This window comes from Anguilla rostrata, chromosome 16, assembly GCF_018555375.3.
Source record: "Anguilla rostrata isolate EN2019 chromosome 16, ASM1855537v3, whole genome shotgun sequence".
Lineage (NCBI taxonomy): Eukaryota > Metazoa > Chordata > Actinopteri > Anguilliformes > Anguillidae > Anguilla > Anguilla rostrata.
This window is the reverse complement of record NC_057948.1, coordinates 3,369,912-3,385,583: the sequence shown is the minus strand read 5'-3', so window position 1 is coordinate 3,385,583 and position 15,672 is coordinate 3,369,912. Positions and strand designations below refer to the sequence as shown.

The 15,672-nt window shown below is 41.4% G+C and overlaps 1 protein-coding gene across 1 annotated transcript in view; it reads right to left on the bottom strand.

The window, feature by feature from the left end:
* The window catches only part of LOC135242400 (protein NLRC3-like), a 1,894,071-nt gene that overhangs the window by 502,221 nt on the left and 1,376,178 nt on the right, over window positions 1–15,672 (bottom strand). Inside the window, exon 34 of the mRNA XM_064313443.1 lies at window positions 2,320–2,430. Within this exon, the coding sequence (XP_064169513.1) occupies window positions 2,320–2,430 (111 nt within the window). The remainder of the gene's footprint in view (window positions 1–2,319; window positions 2,431–15,672) is intronic.

Sequence of the window (15,672 nt, the reverse complement as noted above, 5' to 3'; positions counted from 1 at the left end):
TTCAACTCATATGGAAGAATGTCATGGGACTCCACTCACAACAAATTCACGTATTTCACTACAAATCAACTGTTTTTACTCAAGAAACTCACTGTTGCATAATTTTCAAGTGGTAATTACAAGCTTTCTGTCAGTACAGAAATCTATAGCCGCGTTTCCACCGCAGGAACTTTCCCCAAGAACTAGGAACCTTTTGAGGAACTCAGTGCGTTTCCACCGCAGGAACCAGGGTCTAAATTAAGAAACAGCAGTTATCAGTACAGCGGCAGCGGTGAATGTGAGCCGTTTCTGAGTTGAAGAAACTGGACATACCCGGCATGAATGATCTTACAGCAGTTTGTATACGACCGGTAACATTAGCCTAACGGACCGAATCACAACGCGTCTGTATGTGTACTAACATTTTCCTTTACCAGGAATGTCAAATAAATGAAAGTGTGTGTCATATTTGAAAAGGAAGTGTTTTACTGCACACGACAGACCTACTAATTATTTGTATGATGGTAGAGGATGTATAGGACTAGCTAAATGGAATTTATAAATGTGGCGTTGCAGGGTTAAAATTAGCTGCAGTAGCCTACCTTAGTTAAGAAGTAGGGATGAGAACAGGGCAGGAGTGCATGTGGAGATGCGTGAATCTTGAATGAGGTAGATCGCTGTTTTATTTTCCTGCTTCGGTCAGTAAAGATTACCGCAAATTTAACTGAATGATAACTGGAAAAGTTACGACAAGCGGATTTATTTTACCAGCTAGCTGGCTAGCTACGGATAAGTACGGTAACGTTACCAAATGTAAAGCAGGGGTCTTCTCAGGGGTCCTTCACTAAGGTCTTTAATCTTTCCCTAACACAATCAATCATCCCAACCTGCCTAAAGTCAGCCATCATCATCCCTGTTCCCAAAAAGCCAGCTATCGTCAGTTTTAACGACTACAGACCGATCGCACTCACATCGGTAGTCATGAAGTGTTTTGAGAGACTAGTCTCACAGCACATCAAAGCCAGCCTCCCTCCCACCTTCGACCCACATCAGTTTGCTTACAGAGCATACAGGTCCACGGAAGACGCCATCGCCATAGCTCTTCACACCGCACTGAGTCACTTAGAACACCGGGGGAGCTACGTAAGGATGCTCTTCATGGACTTTCGCTCAGCATTCAATACAATCATTCCGGACATACTAGTCGCCAAACTGTCTGACTTAGACCTCCCCCTTCCCACCTTTGCACTTGGATAAAGGACTTCCTCACTAACCGCCCACAAATAGTTCAACTTGGCCCCCACCTCTCCTCCACCCTCACGCTCAGCACCGGCTCTCCACAAGGTTGTGTGCTGAGTCCACTACTCTATGCTCTATACAGCTATGACTGCACTCCAACCCACCCCACCAACACCATCATCAAATTCACGGGTGACACCACTGTAGTCGGACTTATCTCAGGAGGAGACGAGTTGGTGTTCAGCAAACAACCTGATGCTGAACACCACAAAAACAAAGGAACTCATCATTGGCTTCAGGAAGCACAGAGCAGACCCTGCCCCACTCTACATCAACGGGGACTGTGTGGAAAGGGCTCCCACCTTCAAATTTCTAGGAACCCACATATCTGGGGACCTCTCCGGGTCTGCAAACACCACTGCGGTTGTAAAGAAGGCACAGCAGCAACTACACTTCCTGAGAGTGCTCAGGAAAAACAGGCTGGGAGAAAAGCTGCTGGTGGCCTTCTACCGTTCCTCCATCGAGAGTGTGCTGGTGTACTGTATCTCAGTGTGGTACGCCCGCTGCTCAGCAGCAGACAGGAGAGCTCTTCAGAGGGTCATCAACACTGCACAGAAGATCATCAGCTGCCCTCTGCCCTCTCTGGAAGACATCTCCAGCTCCCGCTGCCTCGGCAGAGCCAAAAACATTCTAAAGGACTCCTCTCGTTCTGGACACCACCTGTTTGACCTGTTGCACTCTGGCAGGCGCTACAGGACCATCAAAGCACGGACCACCAGACTTAAGAACAGTTTCTTTCCCTGGGCCATAGACACACTAAACTCCAACAAGCATTGAATCATTAGTTAACTTTCTAACCGCATTTAGTTTTGTGCTTTTTGGAAAAATGGGCGATTTGTGTTGTATTCAAACCCTTGTCGTCGCAGGGTCATTTTTGGTAAGGCAAAGGTAGTACCCACTAAGCTACGAGGGAAGCAGATGTCAGAAATGCGAAGTTGAACTGTTTTAAAATGTGTGGTGCAAACCAGGGGGAAATCGCCGTCTTAAATGTTTGGGCTTAAGGGGTTAAATAGTAGTGTCAATTTAAGCCTGTTTAATTACCTTTGATCACCTGTGAACTCTCCTCTGAAATTGTTTGGAGGATCCATTGAACGATCACTCTTCAGAGACACACAGCTGGGTACAGGTGACCCTGCTCTTTCTACCTGGACACTGTGAACAAAACATGGAGACAGAGCTTCCAGTTAAACTCATCCTCTTACTGCAGCTCTAACTCACAGCACATGGAGACAGAGCTTCCAGTTAAACTCATCCTCTTACTGCAGCTCTAACTCATATCACATTAAATATCTGATTCATGCATTTGTACCTCTTCCTCTCACTGCTGAGGGTTCTTCCTTTGGTCTTTGGCTCCTCTGAGAGATTCGTTTTAGAAACAGCGCCCCCTAACTAAGGAGACAGGAACACATCAGACCAGACTGGACCACAAGTGGCTTCCAACCCAAATTAGCCTGCAAACACACAACATGAGCACACACTGAACACTCGCTTGGACACACAGAGACACACACACACACAATATAGCGTAGTCTTGACTGGAAGTAATGCAGAATTTAAATGGGCCCTGAACATGTACTATACAAACATCTCAAAAGGAGTGGTGTTACCCTTGATATGAAGCTTGCGAGCGTGTGTCCAGAAAAACACCAGAGTGCACTAGAAACAGTGTGCCGAGGCTTGATTAGTTTCTGCCATAAACACGTGATCAATGACGTCTGAAGCTTCATTCAGTACACACAACCATGTGACCACTTTGGTAACTGACTCAAAGGAAGCAAAGCTTTGGCGCAGGTTCCGTGGCTAGAGCAAGCAGTTTGTGTCAGTCGTGAGCTAGTGAGTCACAGTGACTGCTCTAAGAATCCGAGACATCGTGCAGAGATGGAACCAGCCAGGAACAGAGAGCGGTCTGCAGTTTGGGAGCATTTTAAAATGATATCAGCAACTAATCTTTATCTTCCTGAGACCCAGGGGAAAACAGATTCAAAATGACATTTTTTTCTATATTTTTTGTGTTATAATATATATAGTAATAAAAATGTATAAAAATACAAACTAAATAAAATAAAAAACAATGAAAACAATATGTTATGAATAATGATATATAAGTACAGTTTTACTTATTATAACAACAATTTTAAAAAATACACACTAAATGTTTTACTCCGGAAAGACCACCAGGTCCAAGAACATGTAATCTCACATCCAAATTTATGACATTTAAAGACCATTATGTATTATAGACACAGAGACAATCAGAGGAGAATGGGCAGACTAGTTCAAGCTAACAGAAAGGCCACAAATGAAATAACAGCTATGCTTGGCCAAAGAGCTCTAATGTTGTCTCTCAGGACCACAGTAGATGAGACAAAGGAGACAATTTAGATTCTTGAAACTGTCAATTACTCCCAGTAAAACCATTTTCCTGAAGCCATTCCACATAGCCTTTTGGCATGGAGGTAGCATCTAATTTTGGAGCATCTAATGTAGCAGTTAATAGAAACTTGGTGACCCCCGATGCAACCAAGTTCTGTAATTCTCCAACTGTGGCCACTGGATATTTCTTTGCTCCCTGAACCACCTACCTCACTGTGCATTGGCTAAGAGCCACTAGCCACTAGCGCCACCTACTGGGCAGGTTTAACACTACTCCCGGGGTTTTGAAATTATTCATATTTCGTCTCACAGTAGTAAGTCGCATATTTCTTTGTTTAGTTTTTGACCCATTTCCTTATTTTTGAAGGTCAACAACCTTCATTTTCTTCATTTGTGAGTTTGTTGCTTAATATGAAAAATTGATTTTGTAAGCATGTTGCCTCAGTTTTATACTCCAGTGAAGCAGCAAGCCATGGTCGAGGACATTACATTACAGGCATTTAGACACTCTTACAGAGTGCTTACACATAGCATTTTACATTGTATCCATTTATACAGCTGGATATATACTGAAGCAATTTCGGTTAAGTACCTTGCTCGAGGAGTGTCCTCCCCGGGAATCGAACCGGAGACCTTTCGGTTACAAGTCTAGTTCCTTACCCACTGTGCTACACTCCGTCCTACACAGTTCTACACAGTTCAACACAGTTCCTTAGGCTTGAGCTCAGCTTAATGTCTTATATACATGGTGGTGTAAACTTCACTCTGTTAGATTTTATTTTTAACAATCTTTAAGGGTGCCAATACTTGTGACCCCTATAAAGTCAGTATCTGAGATGCATGTATTTTGCTTGTAGGCGTATACGATATGCTAGTGACAATTTATAGCCGATTGATATCCCTGTTGTTGCGTTTCATGTAGCATTTGACAACGTTAACTACCCATGCTTCCAGTCAGTGTTTCGACCGCACATTTACCCGTAAACAACCCCCCTAACATACACGAACATGCTCGTGAGAAATCTTGGAAAACATCCAAAAACCCAAATCAATAATTCATGAAAGTAGATCATAATTTTTTATTAAGTAGCCCAATTTTATCTAAAAAAAAAGTCATTGTATCATGTGTTTCCGTTTCTAAGTAGTTGTAATTCGGTTCGAAATCGCTGCAGTGCAATTTATGTTGTATCTTAATTTCAACTTCAATCCAACTCAGGCAAAACGTAAATTCGGTGTGACGTGATGGCTTTGAAATCAGACGCTTTCGTGCTTTTAAGTAGACCTACATGCACAGCTACATGCTGCCACCTTGTGGTTCACAAGAAACGGCGTCTTAATGCAACTATAACCGCAGTTCTTATCAGTTCGGCCATCCAACGAGCCTTGATTGAGAAAAGAATCAGCAAGCCCATAGAATTAGAGCTGCCTAGGTCGCAACTTGTGTACCCTGCTGTCCTGCTCCGTTGTGTGTTATTTCGGAGATGCACTTTTAGTGTTTGTAAGGTTTATAAGGCATTTTGATAGGCTTATCTGCAGGTGGGAATCCTGTTCGCTTTGCATATGAATCAGAGTTGGGTAGCAAATATGTAAACGAATTTTAAGCACATTTTAGCATGCTAATGTCTCGTTTCAAATAATAGAAGACCAGCTATGAAAGCTCCATAGGCTACGTGAATTAACTACCGACCACCGACTTTAACAAGGCAGACATCAACTTAATGTGTCTTAATACAAACTGTGAATACAGAGCAAAAATAACATTTTTACTTCACAATCCGCGCAGTTAAAATGTTCGGTCTGTTTTTGTTACAGTAGTAGATGTCATAATGTAGCCGACGACAGGCCTGTAACTTCCGTCATATCCAAATAGGTAAAATTATCACGACATAGCTCAAGAGGTAAGACCGATTGTCTGGCAGTCGGAGGGTTGTCGGTTAAAACCACGCCCTGGACGTGTCGAAGTGTCCTTGAGCAAGACACCTAACCCCTAACTGCTCTGGCGAATGAGAGGCATCAATTGTAAAGCGCTTTGGATAAAAGCGCTATGTAAATGCAGTCCATTTACCATTTGCCATTACCCATTCTCATCTAGCTTCTATTCTCCCCCATCCCACTCCAAAACAGACTACTTACTCCGTTCTTTTATCCAGTTTTATTCCGTTTTTACTGCATCCTCTTTGTCCTCCGTGTTCAAAATGACGTTTGAGTTTGAAACAGTTTCACTTTCTCTTTTGACCCTTTATTTATTTATTTATTTTTCATTTTTTATTTTTTATTTACTTTTTTATTGGTTCAAGCAAGTCTTTTTATTTTCATTGGTTGCATTCATTTATTGTAGTCAATTAGTTACCCAGAAAAGAAAAACATCCCTTGCATGTTCTACAATTTCGTTTGGGACTTAAATTGTTCCAATATATTGGTACCATCTGTAGGCTAAACCCACAAATAATCCTGTTTGAGTGTAGCGAACATCCGCGTCACTGTTAGAAATGTTCTTTTTTCAAGATGCACAATATGACGATGGACAGAAGATAATAAAAATAAACCATCTGTCTCCCTCAGTGTCCCTGACACAATCACACAATGTTTTTGGCGAGTAGTTTCTGTTATCACGAGGCTATCTGTTATCTCTATTCTTAATAGTCTATTTTTGTTTGTAAATTTGGGTGTAAGCGACATAGCTCAGGAGGTAAGACCGATTGTCTGGCAGTCGGAGGGTTGCCGGTTCAAACCCCGCCCTGGGCATGTCGAAGTGTCCTTGAGCAAGACACCTGACCCCTAACCGCTCTGGCGAATGAGAGGCATCAATTGTAAAGCGCTTTGGATAAAAGCGCTATATAAATGCAGTCCATTTAGTTATGTACGTTTTGATAGGTGCATCTCCAATCGTTGACTGTTAGTTTTCTTTTTAAATCAATTTGTAAGGTTACTTGCCATTTGTTGTTTGTATGTTTTTCATCATATCTGTGTCTGTCATTAAAAAATAGGATAAAAACAGGAGCTGATTTTCCATGGAGCTTGCACTTTCCACATTCAAAAGGGGGGGGTGGGTGTTCATGTCCTCTCTGCATGGAGCTAGCATGTTCCCGTATCCGTGCTGGTTTCCTCTGGGTAATCTGGTTTCCTCCCACGCCAAAGACATGTATGTCAGGTTCAGTAAACTCCTGCCATTGCCCTTGGCCAAGGCCACTGAACTGTGGCTGCCCACTAAAAGTAGTTAGAATGAGTCAAATGCAGAGGATTAATTATTTTTTCTCTTTGAGTCACTAACGTGTCCTTGTATTGATGCCTGGCAGATTTTATAGACCTTTCTGAGTTGTGTCTAGAAGTTTCATACGACAGGTCATTGCCAGAATTAAAAGATGAAATTTTTATTCAGTGCAAACAGCTGCAGTTTATTTGTAATAACATGTCTACTCAATGGATAATCAACTGAGTTTCCAACTTGATGTATACATCAACATAATTATTAACAATGATTTGTCAAAAAAAGGCCTTTAAGTGACTTGAAAGAATTGAGGAAATATTGGGTAGCATTGCTTTGAAATACATCTTATGTAATTTCGGTAAGGCAAGATAGCCTATATTGTCTGTAGTACCTTAACTTGGCGTCATTTTGATATTAATACTTTTGAGTAACTTGGCATTTTTGTACGTTGAAAAACGTGTTTTTTATGAGATATCATTTCTTTTTGCAAAACGTTTTATTATGAGAGTGAGAAATGCAAAGTGACCCTGCAAGAAAGGGTTGTGGATTATGGCTATCCTTGTGTGAATTTGTACAGTCTGATGAGCGTGTACTGTTTAGCAGTTTCAGTTTGCTATATATGTAAAACAGTGGCTGTGACAAACGGTGTGGTGGCGTAAGTGTAAACGCAACAGAAATGCAGGTGAAATATGGCCAGTGTATGTACTCACGGATTTAACGGCCATCCAACAAGCCTTGATTGAGAAAAGAATCAGCAAGCCCATAGAATTAGAGCTGCCTACTGTTGACACTGTTGTCATCCACTGCTTTGTCATCATGCATGGTGCTCAGGAGGACAACAGCCTTTCCCTTCTTCGGCACATAGCTCACCATGGTCATGTTGCCACTGAATCCAAATTCTGAGCTATGTCACTGATGGACATATCCCAGGCATCTTTCGGTGAAACAGCTGTTGAACCGGGTGCAGGTCCTGGGCAGCTCCTCAGGATGTTATGGCTTCTTGTTCTGCCCTGAGTGGGGGGATGCTCATTCCAGTAAGACCCCTTTTTACTCAATCTATTAGACTGGGTCTGAGTTTCCTCTTCAGAGGACTCATCAGACGAGTCTTCTATGTCATCACAGGAGTCTTCTTCATTTAGGAGAGCTGGATTCCAAGACACACCCATAACTCCAGCTTGACCCTGTGGCACAAAGTCTAGGTCATCATCAGAGATTTCAGACTCAGAATCAGGACCAAGAATTGCCTCTTCATCTTCCTCATCCTGTTCTTCATGCAGCGTCTCTATGACCATTTTAGCAGTAAATCTGGTAAATCTGGAATGACTGGGACCAGCCATACTAACACTCTGGATAAAGAAAATCAAAAGCACAAGAATGTTTTCAAATGCACATCAATATACTGTTATATTTCGAGTTTTATTTTGTTGACCTAGCTAACGTTAGCTAGCCAGAATAGAATATGTCAACAGCTAGCTAGCTAATAGTATTGGATTTATATATTTTTTATAATATTTATCTTTCTCACTAGTAATGGATGTCAAGGTCAAGGTAACCTTAACCTAATGTTGAAATATTATGCACAGTTATCTTTCATAAGATATCAAATATTTTCTTAAAATAGGTAAAACAATTGTAAAATAAGACTTACATGACTTAGATGTGCAAAAGCAGCCGTGTTGAATTGTGAAATGTGTGGCAGGTGAATAGTTGTCTGCAGTAAATATGTTCCTAATTGCAAACATTTACAAATATCAAAAGTTTATATCAAATTCCATAGTGAATACATGTGGGTCATTTTTGACCCATGTGTGTAAATTTGATGTAGAAATACAAAAACTATGTTCATAAAGTAAGAAAGGAAAAATAAAAATAATGATTTGTGGTAATCAAAAACAAGATATTTAATGAATACTTGGAATATTAAATGATGAAGTATATTTATTTCAAAGATATAGCAAAGAAACACTCACCCATGCATGAAATAACATAGGAAATGAATACGGGTCATTTATGACCCATGTTGTGCATCAAAGGGTTAATGGGGAGTTGCAGAACATACATACGTAGTAATTGTTTATATGTGGCTAGATAGAGAACAGGGTGAGGTAACATGAATGTAGAAACGTGGCATTTGCTGATAAGGTTTTGTACGGTAGCCAAGTGAAGAAATATAGTTAGTAGAAATGGCAGAGTGGTGAACTGGTGTAACTTTTTAATAAAATGAATACATTTGCCGTCATGAAATGGATATGGGTGGCCGTGAGTGACTTCTGGTAAAGGAAATATAAAAGCGTAAGAAAACGTTAGTGTAAAAGAAGAAAATATCTGCCTGAGGGCAAGGCAGGATTCAATCCATCAACCGGAGGTTTACCAGTCTGTGACTTTGTTAGTGCACCACCATGACATAGCTATGCAATGCCTGAAATATCATTGGCAAACTTGTCCGTGGTTTTAAAGAAGAACACAGGCCAGGAAGCACAGAAGAGCTCCCGTTGAATCCATATGGCTTAGCAATATTGTAGTTGGTTAATAACCGAACGTGCAGACGGTACGCCATAATGCAGTGTATACGTTCGGTGAACGGCGGGTAGATATGGTGCAAAAGCAATAATTGAGAAGTAGCAGACAATTATTAGTGAGGGTAAAAGCAGGTCGAAGAAACATGCTTCTGGCTGGACTTGAACTGGCAATTTCATGATCTGTGGACAGTGAAAGTTACGACTAAGCCACAAACGGACTAGCTGTGTAGACTGGAAATGTTTCAGAGTAAAAAGGTATGGGTATTTTGCATGTGTATGCGAGTTTTTGATTGGCTCATGCAGGTGATGGATTGGCTGGTGTCGGTAAAATGTCCAATGGGGAGACATTTTGTTAGTGGGATAGGCGGCAGGAAAAATAATGAGAAGAAGAAGTGGAAGAAGAAGGAGAAAATGCAAAATCCCCTTAGTCTGGGGCTTTATTGTGTGGACATGTGAAGTTGTTTATGAATTTTGTTTGTTGAAATGGGGTCAGAATATCTAGAATTTTATGTTTTTAAGAGTGTCCATGGCTGTTGTGGTTATTTCTGTGGGGAACCCTGAAAAGTGCCAAACTCCCAGTGCTGTATAGGTATGGGGCATACCTCGCAAAGGCGTAACTTGGCGGGATAGCATACTTGCCATCCCAGTTACAGATTGCCAGATAGTGAGACTTCATTGGCTTTGTATTCTGGCATTAGGGGTTGCCAGAATACAAAGGGGTTGCCATTGGCTGGCATTCTGCTATTGGTGCCTCGAGATAAAGAGACTCTCTTCTCTGGCCTCTATTGGGTATTTCCTGTATACTATACAGTGCTGCTTGAAAGTATGTGAACCCCTTGTGCAATTATAGATTTTTTTTGTTTTTACCATGAAATCTTTATTTAATCAGAACCAGTCTTTTTTTATCTGACATAACAGGTTTATATTTACCAATTCCATATTTTGGTTGAGAGGAAATCATGAGTGTAGTAGAAAAACAAAATGAAAAAGGAATTAGTGCAAAAATAAGTGAACCCTAAATTGATTGGTTGCATCAAGTAGAATCCGGTAGGTAAATAATTGTGTATCAAATGATCCAATCAAAGGAAAGGTCTTCAGGAAAATGTTTGGGTGGAACTCTGATGAATAGAGGTAATAAACTTAGTCAGTTTGGTGTAACCCATACATCTGAATGCAACACACACCATGCCGAGAGGAAAGATCTCAGAGGAGTCTCAGGAAGAAGGCAATGAGAGCACATCAGTCTGGGGAAGGCTATAAAATCATCTCAAAAAGATTTGAGCTCCATCAGTCCACTGTGAGGCAAAGCATTTACAAATGGAGAGCATTTAACATGACAGCACCTCGGACTAGAAGTGGATGCCCTTCTAAAATATCCCCAAAAGCCACAATAAAAATAATGAATCAGGTAAAAGCCAACCCAAACATAACATCTAGAGATCTGCGGACCTCCCTTGCGGCATCTCAGATAACTGCACATGTTTCAACAATAAGAAGAACACTGAATCAAAATGGGATGGGATGGAAGAAGCCTCTGCTGTCAAAAAGGAACAAAACTTCCCGTTTAAACTTTGCCAGAGGCCACCTAGACAAAACTGAAGGTTTCTGGAAGTCGATTCTCTGGACAGATGACACAGGTCACAATAATAATCGTTATGTTTGGTGAAAACTTGGCACTGCCTACCACCAAAAGAACCTTATCCCAACAGTCAAGCATGGTAGTAGGAACGTCAGACTCTGGGGCTGCTTTTCCTCCTCTGAACCTGGACGACTCCACATCATTAACGAAACCATGAATTCTGAGGCATACCAGGAGATTCTTGAACAGAACGTCTTGCCATCAGCCAAGGAGCTAAAGCTGGGCTGAAAATGTGTCTTCATACAAGACAACGACCCAAAGCATTCAAGCACATCTACCACAGAATGGCTCAGGAGAAAGAAGATTTTTAGTTTTGGATTGACCAAGTCAAAGTCCTGACCTAAATTCAACTGAGATGCTGTGGCAGGACCTGATGCTGGCAGTTCATACCAGACACCCCTCAAAACTCACTCAATTGGCAGAGTTCTATAAGGAGGAGTGGGCAAAAATTCTTCAAAACAGATGTCAGACACTGATTAGTGGCTACAGGAGACCATTACTCCAAGTTATCACAGCTAATGGAGGTGCCACATGCTATTGACTGACTATTAAGGGGTTCACATAATTTTACACGCATGAAATTTGCGTTTTTGTTAAACAAAATGCTTTTGTTATATAAACAATTAAAATAATATATTGTTTTGGTTTTTTTTGTTTGCGTCCTTTATTTGGAAAAACTTCATTACAAATTGGGGTTTAAATAAAGATTTTATAAGTTTATTTAAACATTTTATACAAAAATAATGACCATCCCTTCAGGGTTCACAAACTTTCAAGCAGTAGTGTATATATCCCCTGATAGAGCCATGGGGGGTGTTATATGCTGGGGAAACTGCTCTCCAGGAGAAATTCGCCCTTTGCATCAACATGTCTTGATTGAACTTCCCTTTGACTGGTTTGACTTGATTTCTGTGCTCTGGAATCCGATGTACAGTGCCCTGCAAGTCACTGGCTCCTGGGTTACTATTTAGCAACAGTAAAACCAATTATGTTTATTAGTGTTGCTTTCACAGAATGCTGTTGGGATTAACCGTCACTTTAATATGGTGTCAGAGGCTTGCTTTTAAGTGTAATTATTTGGAATGCTACTTAATTTTATATGCTTTTCGTTTTAGCACTGATATTCTGTCAGTGCTGATTTTTCGTCATTGTCACATTGTCATTATGTTCTGTCCCTGTTAATGCTGCTGTTCCTGTGATGTAGTATACATATTTAATAAATCATAAAAAATAACTTGTTAAAATAAATTTGTGTGTGAATCACTTCATATTGACCTGCAGTCTAAATTTAGTGTCATACACAGAAGTGGATGTTTTACACTCATATTTTACACCGTTGTAACTTTCAGTTTGTTCTGATTGATACATCTTTTATCGTGTAGAGGACAGTACAAACTTTTGAACGGTATATGGCATGCTTCATTTTAATTTTATTAAAAAGCGCGAGAGCCCCGTGTATCTGCAGGAGTGGTTGCTTCAGCACAGCATTGTGCATTCAAGTGACATTACGCATTTATATACGAGCACTCGTTGAGACATAATTGGTCTTTTCACAATATTTTACTAATTTTGCTGACTGATCAGCATGGCTAAAGCAAATCCTCTGGGGGTGGATCAGAAGGACAGGAAGTATTCAGTCTAACTAGGATATACAGTATGTGAACATGTCTGAATTACTGCTTGTAACATTTCTGTTATTTATGTTTTTGATATTGTTATATTTGCATTGGTTGTAACAGACAAATGTTAGCCTTTCCTAATAATCCATCCATCCATTATCTATACCCACTTATCCTGGGCAGGGTCGCTGGGGGTGCTGGAGCCTATCCCAGTGTGCATTGGGCGAGAGGCAGGAACAGACCCTGGACAGGGCACCAATCCATCGCAGGGCACACACACCATTCACTCACCAATGACTCTCACAGTCACACTTATGGGCAATTTAGAGTTCCCAATTAACCTACCAGCATGTCTTTGGACTGTGGGAGGAAATCCACGTGGACACATGCAAACTCCACATTTGTATTGGGGGCTAACTAAGAGCCCTAGCTGTTAGTATGGGATGGAAATGGTATAGAATATACTCATTAAAATGTACTGTGTGCTGATATGTGCTCGATGAATGTAAAATATCCCTTTAAGTGATATGACATCTGTAAAATGCTGTCTCATCCCCATGCAACAAAATATTACATATTGTAGTGTACAAAAAACATACTGGAGTGAATGATTACATATTTAGGTATGTGTACCACTGTGCATCACAATGTTTTTTCACATCATTTTTCAATGTCATATCAATGTTTCAAACCTGTCATAATGGATGAAAATCATTTTTTGCAAAAGTTTTGGATGGGTTTTTAGACCCCTAAACATCTTACAACTCTGTACTGATGAAGATATTCTCATTATCATTCTAAAATAATGCAAAGGTAAGTTTCATGAGTCAAAAAAGTTTATTTGTAGTGAAATATATGAGGTTATGATTTACAGCAATGCACAATTTAGACATTTTAGATAGATTTGGAGACACTAAGGAACACTAGGGTACATTGCTTACTCTTTGCTTATTATATCTTTAGTTGTTTTGCATGTCACCCTCAGATTTTGCATACTTGCTCTCAAGGAGTTTATAATTCAGGACATGCTATGCTGTACATGTGTGATCTCTCAGTATTTAAAAACTAAAGGAGAACAACATCATTTTTGCATCGCTCAGATAATTGCATTTGTGACTCTTCATTTCTGCTCGTAAATGTAAAAAGTGCCTTGCTTCATTTAAGCCAAGTCTCTGTGATTCTCAATTCTGGAGTTAGATAGCCTGAAATAGAACACCCCTTTAATGGGTAAGAATTGGCCAGATTTGGCACCAGCATGAAAAGGTTAGGGAGAGTTTCTCAGAATAGCCACCTGTAAGCTATCCTCCTATTAATATCATATTTTCTATTAATAAATATATATAAATCTATTAATTTCATTGTGAATATTTTGTCAGTAAAAGGTCTTTATTTAAAAAATGATAATCTATTTCTTGATTGTCATTTGCCAAATCACCAACTATTGAAAACCTGAAACATTCCAAAGGAACAGATGTTCACAATTTGCATTATAGTCTCTTAATGGACCATAATTACTTACAAATGCACCACTTTTAGGTAATTAAATCCAACTAAGACCGTATTGAGAACAGTCTTTTAGGTAATTAAATCCAACTAAGACTGTATTGAGAACAGTCTTTTGGGTAATAAAATCCAATAGCTTTCCATTTCATGATTGGAGAAAGTGGAAAAGAACAGGCCTGACCTCTGCAACATTACTGAACTGCATAATTACTGCATTAATGCCATGTCTAGCCGCAGACCTACTGCCCGTAAGCGGCCGCATCTGAAGATCCCACAGCACTCTGCAGGAGCGAGTTCATGTAACAGAGCCTGCTCAAAGCAGAGAAGGCGGGAAAAAGCCTGGCAGGCTGCTCTTCAGCCACTCAGAGAACAAGCAGAAACCTGGTCGAGATTCGTTTCTGGGAGATAACGGGATGAGTCCTCCTCCCCTTCATCTGGAGTTCCCTCATCGCCGTCATTCCCCCGCCGTATTTTGGGCGTTCTCTGCTTGTGGCAGCCGGCCCTGTCAGTGGCGTCTCTTCAGTGTGGAGGAGTCCTGCCCACATGCACCCACTCGGAGCTCAGACAGGCACTGGTGTTGTTACAGATTCAGCAGGCCCGTCTCCCAACCTCGGCCCTCAGCAGGCTTTTGAGCAGCAAGGAGAAACTAAAAAAATAGCATTTTGGGGTTTGGCACGTAAGGATATGTCCCCTCCTCCCATTCTGCCTTTCCATCTCTTCACCTCTCTGTCTCACTACATCTCCAGTTCTCTATCTCCTTGTTAGGGGGCTTGTAGGTAGGAGTTGGGGGGGCGGGGCACACAAGGGGTTGCCGTGGCGAAAGTTGCCGTGGACGCCCGGCGGAAACTGGGTTCCGCGGTAGACTGTGCAAACGCATGGCGGTTCCGCTCCACAGGGGGTTAGAAGAACTCTGCGCCGCCGTCAGGACTCCCCTCTCTGTGGAAGAGCGGAGAAACGGCCGTTAGCCAGGGTGCGACCCAACAGTGACGCCTGTAAGACCACCCTCCGGGCTGGAGCACCAACAGCTGCCTCTCAGCTTTGACTCAGATCTCCCATCCTGATGTATTTCTAAGGGTAATACTGTGGGGTTTAAAAGGCCACTTTACTGGTGAAACATGTTGGCAAATCAAACTGTTATTTTAGTTTTTTATGCTTTCTCCCCCAGTTGAGAAAGACCAAATGTATTCGTCTCAGCTCACTGCCACAGTGGATTCAGCAGAGCGCAGACGAGCATGTGCCCCCCCTCCTCTGAAGCACGTGGTGCCAGCCCCCGCTTCTTACCACGCTGCAGCTCAACAAGCAGACCACGGGCTCCTGATCGACCAGCGGAGGGCGCTAGTGCACAACGAGGCACCTAATCCTGGCTGAATGAAACCTCCCATTCGTGCTAAACTTTGGGCTGAGTTTAACTTTAGCCGGCTTGCTAACGGTACCTGCAGTCACTGACCGAGTCCTCAGAGCGAGTGTAACGTTAGCTAGTGAAGGCGTGTGGCACCAAAATGAGGCACTCAAATCTGTGTTGCGATTCGGTCC